Source organism: Bipolaris victoriae (genome assembly GCF_000527765.1).
Source record: "Bipolaris victoriae FI3 unplaced genomic scaffold scaffold_37, whole genome shotgun sequence".
NCBI lineage: Eukaryota > Fungi > Ascomycota > Dothideomycetes > Pleosporales > Pleosporaceae > Bipolaris > Bipolaris victoriae.
Window position 1 is genome coordinate 81,449 of NW_014575355.1, and position 13,851 is coordinate 95,299.

Consider the following 13,851-nt stretch of genomic DNA (forward strand, 5'->3'; position numbering starts at 1 on the left):
CAAGCAATTTAGCGTTCCGGTAGTCATGAATGCCGGAGCCAATGCAGCAGGCCGGGTTCTTGCGGATGATTACTAGTCAGCTGCAAAGCAAACCTTACGTACCCTACTCTCAGCTGGCTGGGGTAATCTCCGAACTCTCCTCCTGACTTTATGAACCCAGCAGAATAACTAGCAGCCTCTCCCAAGCTTCATGTCAAACGTCTTGCTAGCAGGTCTCGGAGCTTGTCGCACCTCGCATCATGTGAATACAATTGACGTCACCAACCCTGACGAGAGCCACGGGCAAATGTCGGCCTCGCACAGTTACGCTCTGCTTGCTCTGCACTACTATCTTTGCTTGCTGTTACCGGATACTCATCTCCAAGCAGATATGAATCACAATCAAGATGGCAGCAGGCAGCGATGCGGATATTGGCCATCAGCAACAGCTTGTCGGGTGCCTGCACCTTGATGGCAAGCCGTTTGCTGGCTTGTCTATTGTTTCTGCTTGCTGTCTCAAGCACAGTCGTCCAATGGCGAATAAATCGGACCTCTGATTTCTGCATTTTAACTTTCGTTTCCTATCCAGTCATCATATTCGCAATCTTTACTTACCAGTATAGCACATATCGTTTCCACCATGGCCACCCAACACCAGAACATCTGTCCGTTACCAGGAGATCTCCGTTTCTATCTTCTCCGCGGAAATACCATGGTGCCACTCATACCAGCCGATCAGCTACCATTCCAGCTCAAGGGGATTCCGCGGCAACTTACGCATCGTCAAATGTCAGACCAGGGCTGGAAGCTATTCAAGGAGACAAAAGACGCGCTCTCTATGCTTTCAGTCCAAGCACCCATTTCCAATGATGGGCCCTCGCACTGCTCTCCGGATGGGAAACCTCAATATCTCGCGCCCGACCACAATGTCCGGACTGAATCGCAGAACACAAACACAGCTCTCAGTCACCCAGGCCGGTTGTCGCCGCAATCACCAGCACTTGATACATATGAGAACCTCGGCACACCGTCCACCACCGGGGTCGAACGCCAGTCGTCGCTAGCCGACGCCGTGGCGTCTGTGTACCATAGGGAAGCCCAGCGATCTGGGTACAACAACGCTAACCCCGGCCCAGAACCCTCGAAAAAAGTATATTGTACACACTGGATTGCAACCGGCGAATGCAGATGGATGCACACAGGGTGCAAATACAAGCACGAAATGCCTGGGACCGAAAAGCTTCGCGAACTAGGTTTCACCCGTGGCACCCCCAGGTGGTGGAGGGAACGAAATGCAGTGTCTCCTGCCAAGCCACTAACTTGGATGCAGCGCAAAGTAGGCGGAGGAGCAAGCAGCGACGGTCTAGAGCCGCCTGCTGAAAACATGCCTCCTCCCGCTCGTTCATTCCCAGAACCGCTACCATTCCGCACTCGCAGACTCCAAGACCGATATGCATCCAGTGGCGAGATACACAAGATCGGTGGCGTTTCCAAGCGACCGGAGCACTCAACTGCCAAATCGACTATAGTAGTACTGCCCCCAACCCCCAACCTCATAGACCTAGACGACACGCCCGTCATCTCCCCACCTAGCCCCTCGCAATCCCAAACCTCGACCGCTGAATCAAGCGAGACTCGCTCCCCTCTTTCCTGCGCCTCCTACTTCACTCCTCCCACTTCTCCCGGACTACCCCGCAAATCCCCGCTTACCAAGCCTCTACGTCGAAAAATAGGGCTTGTGTCGTCGTCATCGTCGTCGTCGTCTTCTTCCCCCAGTTCTTCTTCGCCGTCGTCATCGTCTCAGGAAGATGGTTCGGATACTGAGACTGAAACTGATACTGATGACGTTCCTGCTGCCCCTGTTACTGCTACTACGCATCGACAGCGCCGTTCTAAGCGCGATGCTAGTGCTCTGAATGCTATGTCAGCTGCCAGACGTGTGACGGGGAATGAACCAAAGCTTGGTCTTGCTAGTTCAAAGTATGCGGTTAAGATGTCTGGGGTTCAGCGACAGGTGCGTGGGGAGGTTGGTGGGCGGAAGGGATGAGAGAGGTGTGCGAGGAGAGTTGAAATGTTTATTAGAAGTGGATTGGCTGGAGGAGTTGTAGTGTGAGTAAGTAGATGGGGTAAAAGAAAAAAGGGAGTATAGATTTTGCATTTACAAGGTTCGACTAGGTTCTTTTTCTCTCGTTAGATAGATTGGGGGGGGGGGTATATATGAAATTGTATTCAATGCATGATACAATTATTTCTTATTCTCTGCTCACATATATCTTTTTGCTTTTGAACAAAATTGATTTCCACTTCAACTCCATATGTACCTTTGCTAAACAGCCTTCAAAGAAGATTGACCTAATAAAATTTGCTTCATACAAACATACATGCATGCATACATACGCCTTTGTCCTCTCCGCCCTCCTTCCAAACTGAGAAAATCACAACGACGACGACGATGATGATGAGGAGGAGGAGGACGAAATGCCGCTTGCTTCATATATACCAAGAATAGAATAATAATATAAAATAAAAGGCCCACAAAGATAGATTGGAAAATAAATAAGGAAAAATAGGGGACCACGGGAGTACCATATATAACCCCATTGGTGGACGAAAAGGGAAAAGGAAAAAAAAGCGCCATCGGGGGATTGCCCGGTGGAATATACGGGCGGGGAAGATCGTAGCGCGGATATCGCGTCTAAACTGACCAGACCAGGACCAAGATGGAGAGACCAGGAAAGAAACCCTAGCAAGAACGATGGGCTCAGCGAAAAAAAAAAGAAAAACAAAGATTATGCCCATACATTTTTGAACGTATCCAAGTCATAAATTCTTTCTTTCTTTCTTCTTTCTTTACGCGCCCCATTTCTGAACTGCTTCGCTCAACTCTTTTGTTAATCCCCGGCGTACAGCCAATAGCTCTTCTTTCGCGTTTTCGGCTTCCTTTTCGCTTCGCTCAATGCGTCCTCTTAACCCGTCTACTTCGCCTCTTAGCTCTTTTCGAAACTCTTTACTCGCGTTCTCTACCGCTACTAATCTTTGCACTTCCAGGCGCATCTTTTCGCCAGAAGACTCGACGCCTTCTAAGCGCTCTTTCATGGCGTTCATTTCGCGCTTCATGCCCTCTACTTCGCGTTTTAGGGCGTCGGATTCGATTTGCATGCTACGATATGCGTGGGATTCCCTAGCCATGCGCTGCTGAAGGTCGGATTTTTCTGATTCCAGGCCATTTAATGAAGCTTTGAGGCCGGCGTTTTCGTCTTTGAGGTGATTAATTCGGTCGGTTAAGGCGCGGTTGACGCGCTCCGGAGCGGGACTGCGTGGGCTGAGAATAGATCCTGAGGATGCTATTGAGGTAGATTCCTGGAGTTTTGAGGGGACAACGATTTGCTCGCTGAGAGTGCGCCGGGGGTGCTTTTTCGGTCGGATGGCAGATGGAGGGATATTTGGGTAGTCTTCGTCGCGTTCGCGTTTAATCTTAATGTTTAGGCTGTCTGTTGCTGCGCGTTTCATTGGAGGATGTTGATATTCATCAGATACGGGACGAGTGGTTGAAACAGTAGAGGACCGCTTCGGCCGGACAGTAATTGGATCCTTTTCGAATGGTGTTGAAGGTTCTGATTTTCTCGATGGTGGTAGTAATGGACGCTCGCCTTCATTCTGAACCCACAGACAGGCGTCGCGAAAATTCCTGGTAAACATTGTAGGATCTGATCGTGTGCGGGATAGCTCTTTCACGTGGCCTGCTGCCAAAAAATAGTAAAGAATGAGGGCAGATACGCGGTGGATTGCTTTTGAACCACCGGTATCGTCACCGACGTCACAAAATGGGGCATGAAAGGCAACGGTGCTGGTGCTATTTACCGACAACAGCTCACTGCTGCCATCTTCGAGTTCGGTAATGCGATAGAAGCTGACCTCTGCTTCGTCCTCGTGGACGTGGGCTGTGACACGGTCAATGGGTTCATCGTCGTCGCCGGCGGGACCTGGGGCGTAGCCGCCAATGACGAGTAGCTGCTTGTGAGTAGAGCGGCCGAGAGAGCGCCAGATAGCTCTGCTGATAGTAAAGCTTTCGTCAAACTCGATCCATTGCAACCTGGCAGCACGCGGCAAAGCGCGAAAGGGCGCGGCAAAGTGATGACGGGCCCAGGCCTGGACATTGTCGTTTGTAAGGGGAGATCTTGTCTCATTGAAGTCGGCCATGGTGGCGGATGATTGGCGAGGTGTCACCCGGTGTTGTGCTGGAGGTCAATGGGCCGCTGTGTAGTAATTGGCAGAGGTGGAAAGTGCACGCGCGGAGATTGCGGAGGGGTGACAAGGAACTGACAAGCGATCTGTTGTTGATCGCGACTGGAGATTGTACAACGAGCACCTGTTGCCGCCATGGAGGCCCGGGAGACAGCGGGATCACGGCGACATGAGTGCGCAGGCAATATGGGTGCGTTTGTGTGTGTGCGTGTGTGCGAGAAGAGTGTAGTAGTAGAAGGGTTGTTGACGCTGCGGCGACAAGTCAGGCGGGATTCCTTCCGGCGCCCGTTATTTGCGGGGCTGGTACGTATTAGTGGCTGGCCGACTGAAAGGGGAAGGTGCGCCAGACCAGTGCTGCACCATGTCGCTACGGCCGGCCCACTGCAGCCATGTTCATATGGATGCACATGTTGGAACACTCTCGCCATGGCTACCTGGATGTGCCCTGTGAAGCCTCGCTGTATCTTAATTATAAGCGGCCAATAGCGCTACCGCGTATGCGAAGACGTAATACACGTGTGGTCAGCAACAGGCGTCTTGTCTTGGGAACTTCCCATACCCATACCCATACCCACCACCACCTGTTCCCCATATCAGCCGAGGCCTAGTTCCCTCAACCACAAACAGAGTTTACTAGATACTACACTTAGATATAGCCATGTGCTCGCCCTCGCCCCCGTCACCGCCAATCCTCTGCTGGAAACCACCTGTTGGAAATTACCTGTCGTTCCAGCCCTCGCTGTCTTTGTTTTTTTGTCGCGGCTATTCCTTATCTAATCGGCATCCGCCATACTTGCACCCGAAGGCCCATGTACTGCGCCGGCAATATATGGCTGGTCGCCATGTAGCGACTATTCGGACCAGGGTTGGTATCTCTGACTCTTCTTCTTGCGGGGAAAATGCGAAATATGTACCGGCACAGCGTATGTTTGGCGCTGTGGTCCTTTTATCTATTTACGATATCACTACTTTACCTGATACCTAGGTACGCCGATTCAACGCGTCTACGTCATCGGCCTATATTTTTTTTTGCGATCAACGCGCCACACGCGGCTGTTTCCCTAGACTAAAACACCCAATCTGGCCGAATCTCACTTCCTGTCTCTAACAACCCTTGCGTCCCCTTCAGCTGTCATTCCACTAACAAGACCCTCACTACCACTGCTGCGTGCGCCTGCCAACACCAACCATGCCCCGCCGCGCTCCCTCAACCAACACCCCCACTTCCGACACCACTACCACCACAGCGTCCCCAGCAAAGGTCCGGTGGCCAGCTACATTCACAGATGGCTTGCCACTTCCAAAAATAGTCGTCTTCGACCTCGATTACACTCTCTGGCCCTTTTGGGTAGACACGCATGTTACCGCCCCGCTTAAGCCTACCGAAGGCGGCTTAAAGGCAAAGGACCGATATGGCGAGGGCTTCGGCTTCTACACTGACGTTGGGGGTATCCTAGAAGCAGTACGACTGCTCCATATCCCCTATCTGACCACAACAACAACTAACCAAGTTGCCATAGCTCAAAGCTAAGAATATCCTCATCGGCGCTGCTTCTCGCACCTGCGCCCCGGATCTCGGTCGCGAGATGCTTAAGCTGCTCAAGATACCCAGCCCTTCCGGCTCTTCATCCCGCGCAATCGACTACTTTGACCACCTGCAAATATACCCAGGCAACAAGACTACGCATTTTGAGCGCATACACCGGGACAGCGGTCTCGAGTATGAAGACATGCTCTTCTTTGACGACGAGGCTAGGAACAAAAATGTAGAGGTCCTAGGCGTCACGATGCAGCTTATTAGGGATGGTGTGACAATAGAGGAGATCGACAACGGAGTTCGGAGTTGGAGGAAGAGGAATGGCAAGACAAAGCCATTGGGGCAATGATTGGCTGCTAAAGACACGTGCGCTGACTCGACGCAGGGACAGCATAGAGTGAATACGATACCCGTTTATTCAACTTTCCGGGACCATAGTTTCCGGTTGTTCGTAACTGACATTAAATTCATGACTAGACGTTACCCAACTCCACGAGCCACCTGTCAACGCACACACAAACTTACAACGGCACTGCCGCGCCGTCTCCCCGCATATCGCTACCTCCGCTCCAAACCTGCACGCCATCATCCTCGTGCCGCCTGATTATCTGGCCTCGGCCAAACATGCCCCGCTTGTAACCACTCAGCTGCTCCACATTGTGTCCCAGTGCCTTGAGCTCCTTGACCACCTTTGCATCAATGCCCTCTTCCAGGTAAATGGTCGCGTCCGTCATAGTTCCGTCTGCGCTCGGCATGCCGGCTCCAATGCAGAAACGCGGTGAGTCGAGCGCAGCCTGTGGGTTGAGCTTGAACACCTCCTGATTCAGCAGCACCTGCACGTGACCCTGCGGTTGCATGAAGCCGCCCATGACACCGTACACAGAGTGCAAGCCCCCGTCGTTAATATACGTGGTCAGACCGGGGATAATGGTATGATACGGTCGCTTCCTCGGCGCCAGAACATTGGGATGATCCTTGTCCAGGCTAAAGTTTGCGCCGCGGTTCTGGAGCGTGAAGCCACAGCCCTTGGGGATGATGCCGGTGCCGAAGCCGCCATAATTGCTGTTGATGAAGGAAATGGCGTTGCCGTCTTGATCCGAGCAGCAAAAGTACACCGTGTCGCTTTGCAGATGTGCCGGCGATCCGTGGACTGGCGCTGAAATGGCCTTCTTCGGGTTAAACAGCTTTGCGCGCTCTGCCAGGTACTTTTCTGAAATGAGCTCTGCTGAAGGTACCTTGACCACGTTGGGGTCAGTAACAAACCAGTGCGCGTCGCAAAAGGCGATTCGGAGCGCTTCAATTAGAGCATGCAGGTGGCTTGTGCTGTTGTGGTCTTTGACGCTCCATTTAGGAATCTTGCCTTGCTTCTCCAGCTCTTGGATGATGCCTAGCGCCATCAGAGCTACGATGCCCTGGCCGTTTGGTGGATGCTCCCACAGCTCGATACCGCCGTTAGTATTCTCTCCTACTCCTTGACCCGTGTACTTCAGCGAAATGGGGTCGACAGGCTCAGACCCGGTTTCGGCGTGATGTTTGAGGTCGTCCAGAGTGAGGTAACCACCAAGATCTTGCACTACCTTTACAAGCTGTTCCGCGACTTCTCCTTCATAGAAGCCCTTCTTTCCGTGCTTGGCGAGGAGCTTGAATGTATTCGCTATGGTTGTGTTCTTCATGATTTCACCTGCTCTCGGTGCCCTGCAGCCATCTTTGGCAGATGGGTCTTTTTTCAGCATTTCATGGCCGTTGGGTGAAGCACGTCGAATGTCAGCTTCGCTAGCTGCCCACTATCACAGTCTCAGTAGGCATCTCTTGAAAGCATTTGGGTTTACTCACAAAGGTTGCAGAGAGCTCAGACACTGGGAAGCCCTTCTCTGCAAGCTCAATAGCAGGCGCAAGGACATCCTCCATGCTGACCTTTCCACTACCAAAGCGCTCAACGCAGTCAACCCATCCTGCTGCTGCACCGGGAACTGTGGCCGCAAGCACGTGATCCATTGGTATCTGACCATGCTGGCCATCCGCGAGATTGAGGTCTTTCCTGACCTTCTCAAGTGTGACGTTCTCGCCCGAGCGGCCAGATCCATTCAGCGCCGATACCTTCTTCGTCTTTGCATCGTAGTACAAGCAAAACATGTCACCACCAATACCGGTGGAGCCTGGCTCCGTGACATTGATAGCTGCCGCCACAGCTACAGCTGCATCCTGGTACAGTTGTGAGTTATTTGCACATGGTAATGGGTAATAGATTACGTCATACAGCTGCGTTTCCGCCTTTCCTCAGAATCTCAATGCCAGCTGCCGAGGCGAGTGGCTGGGTGCTGGATACGATGCCTTTTGTGCTGTGTAGCACGGAGCGCCGGCTGGGGAAGTGGACAAACTGGGGTTCAGGATGAGGATACACATTTGGATTGCCTGCAACAGTAGCTTCTTCTGCGAGCCGCTGCTTCTTAGCTTGAGGTTCAGGCTCCGGGTCATGGTTGGCCTTGGTCCTCTTGCTTCGTCGTGGAGTAGGAGGCATTATGTCTGGAGGTATCCGGAGCTCTGAGGGCAGCTTCTGAAGCTTTTTTTGCTATGAATACTAGGAAAGTTTATGAATGTAGTACTTGACATAGCTCTTTTATGTACGACGGTTATCCCCGGAGATGGTCGATGCCGCTTGCAGTGCCGATCTCGCTCGATAAGTACCTCGGGACAGGGTGCAGCGGCCTCCGATAAGTGTCCATGACGTTTCTAGCCAGGCGCGAACGATATGCATGCGGAAGGTGGTTAAAGCGGTGTGACCCTTGCGAGCGTGAGAGACTGCGTCACGTGCAAAGCGTTCCGAACCGATCGGAATGCGCGCGTTGGAGACTTTGAGAATTCCGTCACAATTGAAATTCTGCGCATGTCTACGACTATGCTTGCAGCGCCCTGGATATGTCGGAACTGCCTTTCACGAATAGGCAGGCCACTTCTTAGGCGCAATGTTCGTCTGCAAAGCTCGGGTGAGTAGTATGAATATACGTTCTATGGTATGTTGCTAATACTACTACAAAAGCTGCATCACCTGAATCCATACCACCAGCCCTCCTTGCTCGAGCCCAGGCAATTACTTCCGAGCACAAAGTGCTCACAGAAAAGCTGTCCAATGGCTTCGATACGCGTGCGGCGAAGAAGTTGGGCGAGTACAGTCCCATTGTGAATGCGCTGGGAGAATGGAACAAGGCCAATGAGGTAGGCATAGAGCAGGCACATGTTACGAGTAGTATGGATACTGATCTGGACTAAGTCTGTAGCAGAGCTTACCTCGATGATACAAGATTCATCCACCGATCCAGAATTACGATCACTTGCTTCAGATGACCTTGCGGAAACACGAACCCAACTCGCCAATGCTTCACAAAACCTCATTACTTCACTAGTACCTGTACATCCTTTTGCGCATCTACCATGTTTGTTGGAAATAAGACCTGGTGCAGGCGGATCAGAAGCTGCCATTTTCGCCGGCGACCTATTTCGCATGTACCAGGCCTATTGTAATCGCAACGGCTTCAGGACCAACATCCTAAAATACGAAAACGTAAACGGCACGACAGAAGCCGGGATACCACTTTCAGAAGCTATCATCGAAGTAGAAGATGAAAACGCATACGGTGTTTTCAGATGCGAAGCTGGTGTCCACCGTGTGCAACGCGTGCCCGCTACCGAAACCAAAGGCCGGACACACACGAGCGCCGCATCCGTCCACGTGCTCCCCAGTCTACAAGAAAACTCGGCCGAAGAACAAGATTTCGACGACCCAGAAAGCGACTACTACATCGACCCAAAGGAAGTCAAAGTCGAAGTCATGCGCGCCAGTGGTGCAGGAGGCCAACACGTCAACAAGACCGAATCTGCAGTCCGTCTAACCCACACACCCACAAACACCGTAGTCGCAATGCAAGACTCGCGGTCGCAGCATAAGAACAAAGAAAAAGCCTGGACTCTGCTGCGCTCCCGCATCGCCCAATCCCGCCGCGAAAAACGCGAGGAGGAAATGGCGATTATGCGTCGTAGCGTCATTGGCGTGGCGAAAATGGGCCGCGGTGATAAAGTACGCACGTATAATTGGGGACAACAGCGTGTCACGGATCATAGGAGCGGGACGACGGTGCATGATTTGGATGATGTGATGCAGGGGGGTCAGACGCTGAGTGCGGTTATGGAGAGTGTAAGGGCGTGGCTTATGGAGAGGGATGTTGAGGCTTTGATTGCGGATGAGGCGGCGGGGAAGTGAGTTTATTGGTGACTGTCGGTATGAGCAGTGTGTGAGAGTGTGGATTAGAGAGTGCTGCTGGCTGTGAGGGAGAGTGAATGGAAACTAAGTTAGATATACTTGTATCTAAACTTGCAGCGTAAAATTCCATCGCTCTCAAAAAGAAAGAGCCTAAGTGCTCGAATAGCGTTAGACACAATTATTGCATACTTTTTGGGGGCGTTCTTGTGATTATAACACACCGGCAACAAGCAACCTCCTCATCTTACCAGTACTGCGGGTTAGCACATACGACGGAACATACAGTGGACACCTTACGAAGTAACAAACACTAGATTACTCAGTTTTCTATACTAAAAACTATCCTTCCTACACTATACCATTTAATAGCTATACCTAGCCTCTCTTTATATCAGTCTCTTATATATATCTTTATGCCCTTTCTACTATAGAGCTATAAGCTATTGAATATTCTTGAAGATTCTTTTTTTAAGAAAAAACTACTTTATAAATACTTCTTAAAAGGGTAAAAGTACAAGCGAAAATAAAGTAAGAAAAGATGACTCTCTTTTAGTAGTGAATGGAAAATATCAAATCAATTTAGATTAGTATGTTCTGAGTTTGATTGTAAAATTATCTATAATATACTTTAGTTGTGATTCTTGTATATTTCGTTGTATATGTGCCAATTCCGTAGTATATCCTCGAATTTTACCCGATTTGTAGTACTAGTATGCTACTACTGTTGTGTCCTCGCAACTGTTAATCTCATACAACCTAAACCCTCAGTTATACCCCAAACCCCGCCCCCCACATTCACTCATATCAGTCACGCGATGAAAATCACAGCACCATAACATGTAATCCCTCGATTAATTCACCCTACCCCTTTCACCTAATTACATGATCGAGGCTAATCGCCCTTTTCTTTTTCTTCCCTTGATTCATTAAATCCCCGCAGTCCTACTTTCACTGTTATCCAACCCTCTGTCTCCATCTTTGGGTCATAACCTCCCCCCACCCATGAAAGCACTTTTTTAAGAGCACTCTTCCTCGCAATCTTCCTCGCACTTTCTAGGAGGACTCTTTAAGAGCGCTCTAGCGAGCGAGTACTCTAACGAACCCTACTTATACTCCCTCCTCATCCCCATCTTCAACACCATCTTCTCTGCACTCGCCTTCTTGCGCTGCGTCGGCCACGGTTTATCCGCCATGATGGCACGTAGATTGTGGTTTGTGAAGGCGCGCTTGACGGGGTCGATGCAGCGGCGGCGTTTGGCTAGGAGAGGGGGTCTGGGGACGGGGATGATGTTGCGGTTGGTGATGATGCTGGTGCTGGGGGGTTTGGTGGTGAGAGGACGGGGAGTAGCGGTGGTGGTGGTGGTTGGAGAGCTGGGGCCAGTGTTGTTGGGAAGATGAAGATGAGTGTTGTAGTGCTGGGTATGAAGTTTGCCAGTGACATTGCTGTCGTCGTGGATCTTGGGATGCTCTACGGCACGTACATCGGGAGACGAGACATGAGTATGGCGGTGGCTTGTTTGGTAAGCAGAACTGGCGCGGTTGTTTCCTCTACCGCTGACAGGGCGATGTTTATTGACACCAGCACCAGTGTGTGCGTTGAGATATTGACGATCTCTAGCACCAGGGTTGATGCGGTGATGCTTTTCGGGCTCATGCTCAGTGCGAGGCGCCATTTGAGTGTTTGCTTAGGCAGGGGTTGAACCAATACCACGTGGAAGGAATGCACTGAAAGTTGATATTTGTTGGGGGGATGAAAGGGGTTAGACTGGCAACAGGAGGGTTTATATACATGCCAGCAACGGCGTGTTAAGTGAAAGTGAAAGGGACGATATGGCATCTTGTGACGTCAGTTCAGTTCACGCTCACCGTGACAGGATATCCTTTTGGTAGTAGCATCCAGCGGTGACTATGAGCATCCAATGAGCAGTCGCAAATCATAATATTAGCGGTATATTATCTGTTTGTCAGATGTTGGTGGTGGCTAAGACTAATACACTGGTAACAAACATACCTGAGAAGGCAAGGCCGATTAGGGGTAAACAGGAATGAACCTAGGTGAACAGAAAGTGGTGGAATGCATAAAGGAAGTTTGTGGAGACTTGATAGCATGTTAAAATGACATGTTCATTGAACGCTTAATAGGAACACTGCTTTGGTATTTCATATACGAAAAGGAGCATAACAGAGAATGCTGTTGCCTAAAACTAGGTCGCTGACCCAACCCGCGTAGTACAAGAGAACAAAAGATGAAGAAATCCAGCCTATGTGTGCGCCACACTAGCGCCTTGAACGTCCAGCCATGAGAAAGCAAACAAACGGGCTATATGGGAAGACAGGTCAAACCCAGCATGATCATCTAAATATCATCCATGTTGCCTGCAGCTCCATCTTCATCACCAGACTCGTAGCTGCCGACTGAGCTCATCTCGTCTTCGTCGCCATCATCCTTGTCAGAGTCTTCGGCAGTATCTTTGCTGGCGTACTTTTGGACGTACTCTATTTTTTTTAGTTACTGGTCTGCATTCACTAGTACTTTACTGCTGTACATACCTTTGACCTTGGCGTCGTAGCTCTTGGGTTCTCTCATAAGAAGAGCAGCAGCTTCTCCATTCAGAGGATCGGTTGGGTTAGGATAGCGGAGGAGTTGGGGAAGAAAGACTTCAAAGATGTTAATCATGTCGTACATTGGCGACCAGGTTTGATTGATGACGTCCAGACAGACAGAGCCGGAGCTATTTATGTCAGAAGATGATTCGAGGCGATAATACAAGGAAAAGACATACAGCTCATCGATATTGGGGTGGAATATCCTGTTGACGAAGCCGATACTGGGGCTCTTGTAGGGATATTGGTCTGGCAGTTCGACGTGTATCTTCCAGAGACCACCCTCAAATGGAGCTATTGGTGATTAGTACGCGGTAGGCAAAACAGGAAAACTCCGACGTACTTTCTGACGGACCCTTGAATCTGACATAGAACTCTTGCCTAGGACATGTCAGCAGTTGGGCGCATTTGGGATGCGACGGTAAGATGAACTGACACTAGGAAATGTTAGCGGAGAGTGTTCATGGGGTGAAAGGACGATGGCTCACTGTTATCATTGACTAGAGTTACTTCATAATCACTCATGAGCCTGGGCGCTGTCAGCTGGCATTCTTGTGTCACCATCACTGTGGCGCGAATTGCTGCAATGGATGCTAGGTTGTTAGACATACATCCTATTTACTTGTTAGTATCATATTGCACAAAGGGAGTCTATGCGACTTACTTCATGACCTGTGTTTACGGGCAGGGTGCTCAATTAGCTCTTGTCCGTCCAACAGTCATTGACAGGGGGTTTAGGTCCCACATACATCCGTCTCGATACGTCTCTTTGGCGAACTCATTTTGGCGCAGGACGTGTATAAGCGAGTATATCGGGTCTTGTTCTCGCAGTGATTGTATTCAGAGCCGAGTCGTAGGAAGGTCGCAGCGTGGTCGCGCAGGGCGGAGTGGCGGCGGAGCTGTTGTGGAATGGGCGGCGGGGCTATCGATAGCGGAAGAGGGGCGCCGTGGCTGGGAGAGGGCAGGTGGTGTGTTGGTCAAATGGAGGTTTCGATTTGGTCGTCTGCGGTATGAATTGCGTGTATGGGTTTTGGAACCGTGGTTATCGAGCGCAACGTGCTGGGAGTCAGGGACAAACAGGCGCGAGGCACGAAGATGAGGGAGTCGTCACGAGATCACGAGCGATGATGATAGTGCGGCGGCGTGTCACGCTTGCGCACGTCTCACCTGGGCCAGCCATCGGCCAGACATCGCACGCCGCCGAGTAATCGATCGAATACTTTCAAACACA

At 50.7% G+C, this 13,851-nt stretch overlaps 7 protein-coding genes across 7 annotated transcripts; 3 read left to right on the plus strand and 4 right to left on the minus strand.

Annotated features, from left to right (window-relative positions):
* Positions 1-619: 619 nt before the first annotated feature.
* On the plus strand, positions 620-2,096 carry COCVIDRAFT_15527 (hypothetical protein; the record flags this gene model as incomplete). Its single annotated transcript, XM_014701641.1, has 2 exons — positions 620-1,993; positions 2,088-2,096. The coding sequence occupies 2 exons, from the start codon at positions 620-622 to the stop codon at positions 2,094-2,096; spliced, it is 1,383 nt and encodes a 460-aa protein (XP_014557127.1).
* Positions 2,097-2,829: 733 nt separating this feature from the next.
* Positions 2,830-4,179, minus strand: COCVIDRAFT_97731 (hypothetical protein; the record flags this gene model as incomplete). The annotated part of the gene is made up of 1 exon (XM_014701692.1): positions 2,830-4,179. One exon carries the CDS (start codon positions 4,177-4,179, stop codon positions 2,830-2,832), a length of 1,350 nt encoding a protein of 449 aa, XP_014557178.1.
* Positions 4,180-5,413: 1,234 nt separating this feature from the next.
* COCVIDRAFT_26160 (hypothetical protein) lies at positions 5,414-6,110 on the plus strand (the record flags this gene model as incomplete). The annotated part of the gene is made up of 2 exons (XM_014701654.1): positions 5,414-5,686; positions 5,745-6,110. The coding sequence occupies 2 exons, from the start codon at positions 5,414-5,416 to the stop codon at positions 6,108-6,110; spliced, it is 639 nt and encodes a 212-aa protein (XP_014557140.1).
* A 172-nt stretch (positions 6,111-6,282) lies between these two features.
* COCVIDRAFT_97734 (hypothetical protein) lies at positions 6,283-8,279 on the minus strand (the record flags this gene model as incomplete). The annotated part of the gene is made up of 3 exons (XM_014701693.1): positions 6,283-7,545; positions 7,595-7,963; positions 8,019-8,279. The coding sequence occupies 3 exons, from the start codon at positions 8,277-8,279 to the stop codon at positions 6,283-6,285; spliced, it is 1,893 nt and encodes a 630-aa protein (XP_014557179.1).
* A 378-nt stretch (positions 8,280-8,657) lies between these two features.
* Positions 8,658-10,016, plus strand: COCVIDRAFT_97919 (hypothetical protein; the record flags this gene model as incomplete). The annotated part of the gene is made up of 3 exons (XM_014701694.1): positions 8,658-8,745; positions 8,799-8,974; positions 9,030-10,016. The coding sequence occupies 3 exons, from the start codon at positions 8,658-8,660 to the stop codon at positions 10,014-10,016; spliced, it is 1,251 nt and encodes a 416-aa protein (XP_014557180.1).
* A 1,103-nt stretch (positions 10,017-11,119) lies between these two features.
* On the minus strand, positions 11,120-11,689 carry COCVIDRAFT_26163 (hypothetical protein; the record flags this gene model as incomplete). Its single annotated transcript, XM_014701655.1, has 1 exon — positions 11,120-11,689. The coding sequence occupies one exon, from the start codon at positions 11,687-11,689 to the stop codon at positions 11,120-11,122; it is 570 nt and encodes a 189-aa protein (XP_014557141.1).
* Positions 11,690-12,372: 683 nt separating this feature from the next.
* Positions 12,373-13,402, minus strand: COCVIDRAFT_37296 (hypothetical protein; the record flags this gene model as incomplete). Its single annotated transcript, XM_014701695.1, has 6 exons — positions 12,373-12,512; positions 12,567-12,748; positions 12,800-12,914; positions 12,964-12,996; positions 13,109-13,156; positions 13,366-13,402. 6 exons carry the CDS (start codon positions 13,400-13,402, stop codon positions 12,373-12,375), a joined length of 555 nt encoding a protein of 184 aa, XP_014557181.1.
* Between the last annotated feature and the right edge of the window lie 449 nt (positions 13,403-13,851).